We start from the raw sequence: 8,192 nt of genomic DNA, 5'->3' as shown, positions 1-8,192 counted from the left end.
CCAATTGAAAATTTTCACACTGCTAAGTTATGTTTTACGCCCTGTGAAAAAATATGGCTGCATAAGTGCAGTTCAGCGTGGCCAGTTAGTTGTAAAAGCTTTAAGCTACAACTCTGTTTTAGAGGTTGCCAGTGCGTGTGAAACGTTTGCCGCCAAGAAGTGCACGTGCTGAAAAGCCGCTTGAACGAAGTGGCAACGCTGCTAGTACAAAATCAGCTGTTTGGTTGCAGCGCATTTTTATTTGTTATTTAATCCATGGGAAAGGCAGCGTGAATGTACAATCAATTAAATTAAAAGCAAAAACATGCATGCGTTGAGGCATAAACGGTTTTTGCGTGGATTCGAATTGAACTGGTGCCGACGGCTGTTGACGCAAAGCTGTACAGGCCACGAGGTAAGTTTTCATTTATATTTTTCACATAAATATAACGGTTGTTCTGTTTGCAGCAACTGGAGCTGACAAATGATGTGAAACATCGCATAGAGACGCACTGGCGTCCACAATTAAGTGGTGGACAGTTTGATACAAAACAGACAGCCAACAAGTATTATGTTCTGTCAATGTTTCCCTATCCCTCTGGCAATTTGCACATGGGCCATGTGCGCGTTTATACAATAAGCGACGCTGTGGCTCGTTTTCATCGCATGTGCGGCAAAAATGTGTTTCAACCTATTGGTTGGGATTCGTTTGGGCTGCCTGCTGAGAATGCGGCCAATCAACGTGGTGTAGAGCCCGCTGCTTGGACACAACAAAACATTGCTCAAATGAAGCAGCAGCTGGAGCGTTTGGGCTGTTCATTTGACTGGGCGCATGAGCTGTCCACGAGCACTCCGGAGTACTATAAATGGACGCAGCAGCTGTTTCTTATGCTACACAAGAAAGGACTGGCGTATCAAAACGAAGCGCTGGTCAACTGGGATCCAGTGGATAAAACTGTGCTGGCCGATGAGCAGGTTGATGCCAATGGCTGCTCTTGGCGCTCCGGAGCCAAAGTGGAAAAGAAGCTGCTGAAGCAATGGTTTATACGCACGAGTGCGTATGCCAAGCGCTTGCTGGATGGCTTGGAAGATCCGACGCTGCGCGATTGGCGTGATATTATAAATCTACAGCGTCATTGGATAGGCGAGTGCAATGGCTATGCCTTCTCGCTGCTCACCTCTGCATCGAATCTGCTGCGCGTCTGGACTGCCAATCCGGAGCATCTGAAAGATCCCAATGCATTTTTAGTGCTGCGTAGCAAACACTTTCTGTCCAAGCTGCCCGAAGCAGGACAACTCAGCGTTGAGAATCCCTTTGCTGCAACAACGATGCCTGTAGTGTTCAGCGATGAGGCTGTTTTCCCAGCCGACTGTGATGTCTACTTGGCAGCGCCCAGCTTTCGTGCAGAGGATCGTGAGCTGTGGGAAGGCTTTGGACTAGCGTTTCCCACGCCTGAGGAGGAAGCAGCACAACTAAATCCTGCCAATTGGGAGCAGCTAAGAAAGCAAGTGCTGCAGGCAGCAGAGCGACTTAATGTGGGTGGCTATCGCGTCTCTTCCAAGCTGCAGGATTGGCTCATTTCACGTCAGCGCTACTGGGGCACACCCATACCCATTGTACATTGCCCTAAATGCGGTGCAGTGCGTGTGCCGGAGGAGCAGTTGCCAGTGCAGCTGCCGCCACGTGAAGCTGGCAAGGATGCGATGCGCTGTGAATGCCCCAAGTGTGGTGAAGCCAATGCGCAACGTGAAACAGACACTATGGATACCTTTGTAGACAGTTCCTGGTACTATCTGCGCTATCTGGATGCGCACAATGCTGAGCAAATGCTGGATCCAGCGCTGGCGCAGAAATTTATGCCCGTGGATCTGTATATAGGCGGCAAGGAGCATGCTGTGCTGCATCTTTACTATGCGCGCTTCATGAATCACTTTTTGCATAGCTGTGGACTGTCGCCTACTTCGGAGCCTTTCTCCCGCTTGCTGGTGCAGGGCATGGTTATGGGTCGCTCGTTTAGAGTGAAAGGCAGTGGTCGCTATGTGCGCGAGGCGGAGGTGGAAATAGTTAATGCCAAAAAGAATCAAGCACTGCTGAAGGAAACACAAGAGCCGGTGGTTATGGGCTGGGAAAAAATGTCCAAGTCGAAGCTAAATGGCGTGGAGCCAGATGATATGTTTGATGAGTATGGTACGGATACAACCAGGCTGATAATATTGGCAGATGTAGCGCCCACATCGCATCGCAATTGGTCCAGCGCAAGTAAGTGAAGCTTAAATTGTTTATATCAATACTAAAATTTGCTGTTTTAGCTTTTCCTGGCATACTCAACTGGCAGAAGCGTTTGTGGCTTACTTTGGAAGACTTTCAAGCAGCACGTGAGGAGCAATCTCCAGAGCATGTAGACACAGGCGGCGATGCGTTTCTAGCCGAAGACGCCAAGCTCTTTGATGCGCGCAACTTTTACATCAAAGGCGCCACCTTCAACTATCGCCATGCACATCAGCTGAGTGTAGCGATCTCCAAGATGCAGGGCTTGACTAATTCCTTGAGAGTAAGTGCGCCTAGCTGCCAAAGTAAACTCACTAATGTTCCCCCTTTGCTTGCAGCGCACTCCAAAGCACGTGCAGCGACATGGCAAACAATTTGAACGCGCGCTGGCAGCACAAATTATTATGTTAGCGCCAATGGCGCCGCACTTTGCCTCCGAGCTGTGGAGCAAGTTTGTAAGCGTGCGGGGACGCTTGAATAATGCCAGCGAGGAGCTGCAGTGGTCAGAGGATGTGTTAAAGCAACGCTGGCCGGATGTGGATGCGAGCTATGAGTTGGATTTAAGCATTAAAGTAAATGGATTTGAAAATTGTGTCATCAAAGTGTCGGGCACGCAGCTGGACAAGCTGGGCCATAGCGATGCGTTGGATATAGCATTTAATACCAATTCGGTGACAGCGTATCTGATAGATAAAAAGATAAGGAATACAAATTTTGTGTTGTATCCAGGAATTGAGGCTATATTGAATATTTATGTGGACAAGCTGCCAAAGGCGCAGCAGGCAAAGAGCAGTGGTGATGTGGATAAGGTAAGAGCCGAGTAAATGGCTATTATATTATATTTATTGGTAGTTAATGTTAAATATATATTATATAAAAATTGGACTAGTTGGTTTAGGCAGGTTTGCTTTACAGTTTACATACGAGTAATCCTAAAAGTAAAAGTTGTGTGTGTTGGGTGCAAATCTAAGGCTTCATTACTTCGCTCATCAGATGCCGCAGATAGACGTCCAGCTGTGCATAGTCCAGCAGCGTATTGCGCACTATGTCCAGCAGCAGACTGGGCCAGAGCGTCTCCAGTTTGTGCAGCTTCTCCACGGCGTTGCAGGTGTGCTCCAGCAGCAGCGCAAAGTGCTGCCTGCCGCGTTCTCTGGCGTTGCCTGCTTGCTGCTGCTCACGCTCCACTGGCGTATTGGGCGTGCTGGTTTTCTTCCACTGCAGCGCCTCCTTGCCGACGACAAGGCGCAGGGATTTGTTGTCCGCTCGCAGCAGCCACTCCTTGGGCGACAGCTTGCTGGCATTGCAGCTTTCATCGAGACGCAGTCTGGCCAGCAGCGGCTGCAACATGCCGTCGGGCATGGCCCACAGCACCAGATTGGAGAGTCCACTGTACAGCTCCGTTGCCTGCTCCAGTTCCGCTTCGCTTATGTCCTGCCCATTGAGTTGCTTCAGTCCCCAGTGCGAGAGCCTGTAAATGGCATAAGCACGCCAGTTGGCTTTGCTATTGATAGCATTGCCCTCGGCATCGATGAGCAGCGTGCTCAGACCCTGCAGCTCGGCCAGCGCATTGAGCTGACCCAAGCAGCTTATGTTGGTTTCTCTGAAGACAAAGTGCTCGGCGTGTGGGAAGCGCAGTTTGATTCTACTCAACATGCAGACAATGCTGTTGAAATTGATGTAGCTAAAGTTTAGCGTATGCACATCGTTGGCCTTGGCCGGATTCCATTGCTTGTCAATGAAGCGCAGCGCGCCTTGGCCATAAATGTTGAGATATCTGCCGCAGATTTCAATGAGATAATCGCCGCCCTGCTCACGCTCGCGCTCTGCAGCGCTGGGTTTGGAAACGGTAATGGCAGCAGCAGGTGTGGGCGTTGCTGCTGCTGTTGTTGTGGGCGTGGCAGGCGCTGGCGTTGCAGGCGTCGCTGCTTTTGGCATTAAAGCCACCACGTTGTTGTTGTTGTTGCTTTGTTTGTTTCGTGTATTGCTGTTGCAGCTGCTGCTGCTGTTGCTGGCGCTGCTGCTGCTGATGGTTTGCGCACGCACCAGACTGCCCGCCATGTAGCGCTTGTAGTTGCCAGCGGCGTTGGGTCCGCCTTGTCTCACCTGCAAGCCCAGCTGTGTAATGGGCGTGGCACGCAGACGCTTGCCACTGCTGCCAGGTCGTTGACTGGGCAGCGGCAGCGTTAAATTGTTGGGCGGAGGCGTTGCTGTAGGCGTGGCTGTGGGCACTGGCGTAGCCGCTGCTGGCGGCGTCAATGTCAAGGCAGGCGGCGAGGCTGAGCTGCTGCTCACTGGCGAGCATTTCGTTTCGTTTTCCAGCGCTTGCAACTTGTTGCAGTTCTCATCCATTTGCGGCGTTGCTGGCTTCAGCTGCTCATTGTCGCTGCTGTAGCAGCTGGAGGAGTCTACATTGGGTCCTAGACTAGACGCCTCCGAGCAGGCATCCTCTTCTTTTTTGCTTATAGGCGGCAGCTTGAGCAGAGCCGCTGCCAGTTCTTCGGGCTCCTCAGCTTGCTGTTCCACTTCCTCTGCCAGCGGTGTTTCGTTCGATTCGTTTATCTTGGCCAGCTCGCTGGTGAGCTTGGGCTTGTTGCGTCCCAGCTCCAGCGTTTGCTTGCAGCGCAGCAGCTCCCAGTTGGTGCGCGCATTGGAGATGACCTCCTCACGCCGACTGCTGTGATAGGCAGCGGAGCTGCCATGTGTATGCTGCGCCTGCTCCTTGTGCTGCCGCCAGGCCAAAGCAGCACGACGCACTTGCTCGCTTATGGGCATTTGGCTAAGCGTCTGCAGCAGCGGCAAGTGTGACACCAAAAAGGACACACAGTCGCCTGCTAATGACACAGGATTATTTTCAATTGTGACCTCCAGCAATCTGGCTGCTCTGGCTATGCTTGCCATGTCCTCCACCTTGTGCAGCTCATTGTGGCACAGCCAGAGACGCTCCAAGGCCAGCAAATGCTGAAAGCCATTGATGCGGCGCAGCTTGTTGCGCTTCAGATTTAGTTCGCGCAAGCAGCGCAGGCCTTGAAAGTCCTGCTGGTTTATCTGTCTGATTTGATTGCCCGCCAGATTGAGCGACTTGAGCTGATGCAGGCAGTTGATGCGACTGCCCAGGCTGGTGAGCTTATTGCCATGCAGGTCGAGCACACGCAGCGTGGCCTGCAGGCAGCTCAAGCCGCCAATGTCCGTGATGCGATTCTTGCCGAGCAGCAGCACCGACAACGCTGGCAAGCCATCCAGATTGGCAATGCGCTCAATCTGATTGTCATAGAGATCGAGAAACACCAGCTGTGCGAATATGTTGCCATAGCTGGCACTCAAGCTCAACTGATTGTTTTTTATAGTGAGCTGCTCCAGCTGTAAGTTGGCAGACTCCTCCTCCTCGCCGACGCCGACGCCGCCGCCACAAAGCGACATTAAGCTGTTGTTGGATTCATCGCAGCTTTGCTGCACGCCACCACCAGCAGCAGCAGCTGCAACAGCTGCGCCGCCAATGGCTTTGAGTAGTTGTCGTCGCTGCATAAGCTGCTGCTGCTGCTTCATTGCCTGCAAGCTGCTGGAGACAAAGCTCTTGGACTTTTCCAGGCCATAACGCAGGTGTAAAGCGGGCGGAGGAGTTAACTGTGCGGGCGCGTAGTTATAGCCGCGTTTAGCCAGCTTGGAGCGATTGCCACTGGTGCCATTGATGGCCAGTGCTTGAGTGGTCAACGGACTGCCCGAGTTGGGACTGCCAGACTTGGGTGACTGCTGCTGTTGTGTATGCGGATTGCAGGCGTTGCTCAGCGCGCGCGTCAGACGCGAGGGCGCTGGTCCATGAGCACGCAGCAAGCTGCTACGTTGCTCCACATTGCTGCGCTGCAAAGCTGCACCAAAGAGTTAACTAATTGTTTTAATCAGAGTTCAGTGTCTGCTTACCATTGCTGTTGTTGTTACTGTTGTTGGTTGCCTGCGTCGGCAGCGGCAGTGGCTGCTCCTTGGGTATGTGAAATATGTTGATGAGATTGTGTTGAAGCGAGAGCAGCCGCAGTGTGGGCTCCTGCTCGAATATGGGTATGGCAGTGAGGCCGCGTCGATCGTAGTTTATGCGATCGGGCAGCTCCTCGCGCTCCTTGGCCAGCCGCTGTATGCGACAAATGCCATTGGGCTGTGGCGTCACTATGGCGCCACTCACCAGCGTGCCTCCAGTGCTGCCCACCAGCGTAGTCAGCGTGCTTGCTGCTGGCGCAGCGCTCACTGGCTGTGTTGCTGTTGTTGCCGGGCGACAGCTGTTGCTGGCAGCAGAGCTGGATGTCGACTTGGAGCGTTGGCGTTGTATGTTGCCACGTGGCAGACGCTGACGCAGTTGAGCGCCAGCGGCATAGTTACGTTTGAGCTGTCCATGGCCCACCATGAGCTCAGGCTGTGTGGGCAGCTGCTGCTGCTGTTGGGCTGGCGTGGCATTGCGTTTGGGCATGACATTGTGGCTTAGTGTGCTATGGGAGCGACCAATAGGACGCCGACGTAGACGTTGATTAAAACTAGGAACAAATGGTTCTATTTTCAGCAAGCTTGTTTGAGGTAAATAGTTCTGTTGTTGTTGTGGTTGCTGTTGTTGGGGCGCAGCAGCAACAGCCTCGGGCGCATCATCATAGAGCATAGAGCGTTCGCGACATTTGGCCATGGACATGAGCGTGCGTCGTCTGGCAATTGTGGCAGCTGCTGCTGGCCTTGTGCCTGTTGCAGTTGCAGTTGTCGTCGTCCTGTTGCTGTTGCTGCTGCTGCTGCACAGCGTCTGGCTCGTTGCCGTCTGTGTAGCACCTTCCACTTTTGCGTTTCATAATCATTATTGGTAGACGAGCATTGCTTCAACAGGCTCGCACATAGATTCGCCTCTAACGTTGCATAATAAGCGTTGCAACTTGAACAAGGCGACACTTCAAGTTGTAGCGTTTGTTTTTTTATATTTGCAGTGCACACAAAGTTAATACTTCAAATATCTGTATGATTATCTAATTGTTGCAAGACACTTGAGTTGCTGTTGCTGCTGCTGCTCCTGTGCAGCACCTGATTGCTGTCTGTGCTTCAGTCTTTTGGAGTAATTTTTTCCATTTGGTATGTTTTGTTGGTCGGTCGCGCGTCTCGCTGCCGCAGAGGCATGGGCATGTTTTATTAGTTTGTTTATTCGGGTTATACATATACATATATTGGCGCGGTTGCTATAGACGTTCCCAAAGACAGTTAGACCTCCATGTTGAGCCGCTGTTGTTGTCTCGCTCGCTCGCCAGCAGTCGCTCTCCTATTGCTTCGTGTTTTGAGCTATTAGTTTGTTTATTTAAAAGCGCTTTTGGGGCCAGCAGTAGACAACGGGACAGTCAGTCCGCCAGCTAGTCATTCAGCCATTCAGTCAGTCAGTCACTCAGTCAGTCTGTCATGCATGTTGGGCTCTGTGGCCTGCGCCGCTAAACATACCAAAGCATTGTCAGTCGAACGCTACAGCGAGCTCTGGTGGCTCTCTGACTGCAATTTGCATAATAATCGAAGCAATAGATTTACAGATTTTAGTTTTTTACTCATACGCACAAATTGTTTAACAATTTTCCAGCGCTATATACTTTACTTTCTTTCATAAGCGTGCTCAACATTCACCTTGGCCGTGCAACTTCGATAAAAGTCGTTTGCATTAAAAACACATTTTGTGGCTTATGCGTTGCTACTGTTGCTGTTGTTGCTGCTACTTGTTGTTGCTGCTGGTAACAGTTCTGATTTGCGTACGGGCAGAGCCCAAGCCGTGCGGCTTGTGTGAAAGGCTTTGAGTGAAAGACACGCACATAATTGGCTGCCATCATAATGGATTCACGTGCCTTGTGGCCCTGTCTGGGGTTATCGAAGTGCACAAAGGCGTAAGAGCCAGCGCCAGAGCGAGAGCGAGAGCGAGAGTGAGTGACGTGCACACCTTCAGTTAAGG

The 8,192-nt window shown here is 51.7% G+C and overlaps 2 protein-coding genes across 2 annotated transcripts; one reads left to right on the top strand and one right to left on the bottom strand.

Annotated features, from left to right (window-relative positions):
- The first annotated feature begins 224 nt into the window (after nt 1-224).
- Nucleotides 225-3,117, top strand: LOC108601167 (probable leucine--tRNA ligase, mitochondrial). The gene is made up of 4 exons (XM_017989099.2): nt 225-394; nt 448-2,239; nt 2,290-2,531; nt 2,587-3,117. Exons 1-4 carry the CDS (start codon nt 305-307, stop codon nt 3,070-3,072), a joined length of 2,610 nt encoding a protein of 869 aa, XP_017844588.1. The 5' UTR covers nt 225-304; the 3' UTR covers nt 3,073-3,117.
- A 19-nt stretch (nt 3,118-3,136) lies between these two features.
- Nucleotides 3,137-6,914, bottom strand: LOC108597949. Its single transcript, XM_017984564.1, has 2 exons — nt 6,160-6,914; nt 3,137-6,098 (listed from the first exon to the last, which is right to left on the bottom strand). Exons 1-2 carry the CDS (start codon nt 6,912-6,914, stop codon nt 3,215-3,217), a joined length of 3,639 nt encoding a protein of 1,212 aa, XP_017840053.1. The 3' UTR covers nt 3,137-3,214.
- Between the last annotated feature and the right edge of the window lie 1,278 nt (nt 6,915-8,192).

Source organism: Drosophila busckii, chromosome 3L (genome assembly GCF_011750605.1).
Source record: "Drosophila busckii strain San Diego stock center, stock number 13000-0081.31 chromosome 3L, ASM1175060v1, whole genome shotgun sequence".
Taxonomy (NCBI): Eukaryota; Metazoa; Arthropoda; class Insecta; order Diptera; family Drosophilidae; genus Drosophila; species Drosophila busckii.
Note: the sequence above shows the minus strand (reverse complement) of the source record. Positions and strands in the feature narration are given on the sequence as shown.

Bases quoted from the DNA above. Each gene is read 5' to 3' on its own strand.
- LOC108597949 (XM_017984564.1), bottom strand. From the start codon at position 6,914: ATGTCCATGGCCAAATGTCGCGAACGCTCTATGCTCTATGATGATGCG. The intron at 6,099-6,159 runs GCAGACACTGAA...TTTGCAGCGCAG, and splicing joins AACAACAACAGCAATGGTAA to CAATGTGGAGCAACGTAGCA.
- LOC108601167 (XM_017989099.2), top strand. From the start codon at position 305: ATGCATGCGTTGAGGCATAAACGGTTTTTGCGTGGATTCGAATTGAAC. The intron at 395-447 runs GTAAGTTTTCAT...TTCTGTTTGCAG, and splicing joins AAAGCTGTACAGGCCACGAG to CAACTGGAGCTGACAAATGA. The intron at 2,240-2,289 runs GTAAGTGAAGCT...TTGCTGTTTTAG, and splicing joins TCGCAATTGGTCCAGCGCAA to CTTTTCCTGGCATACTCAAC.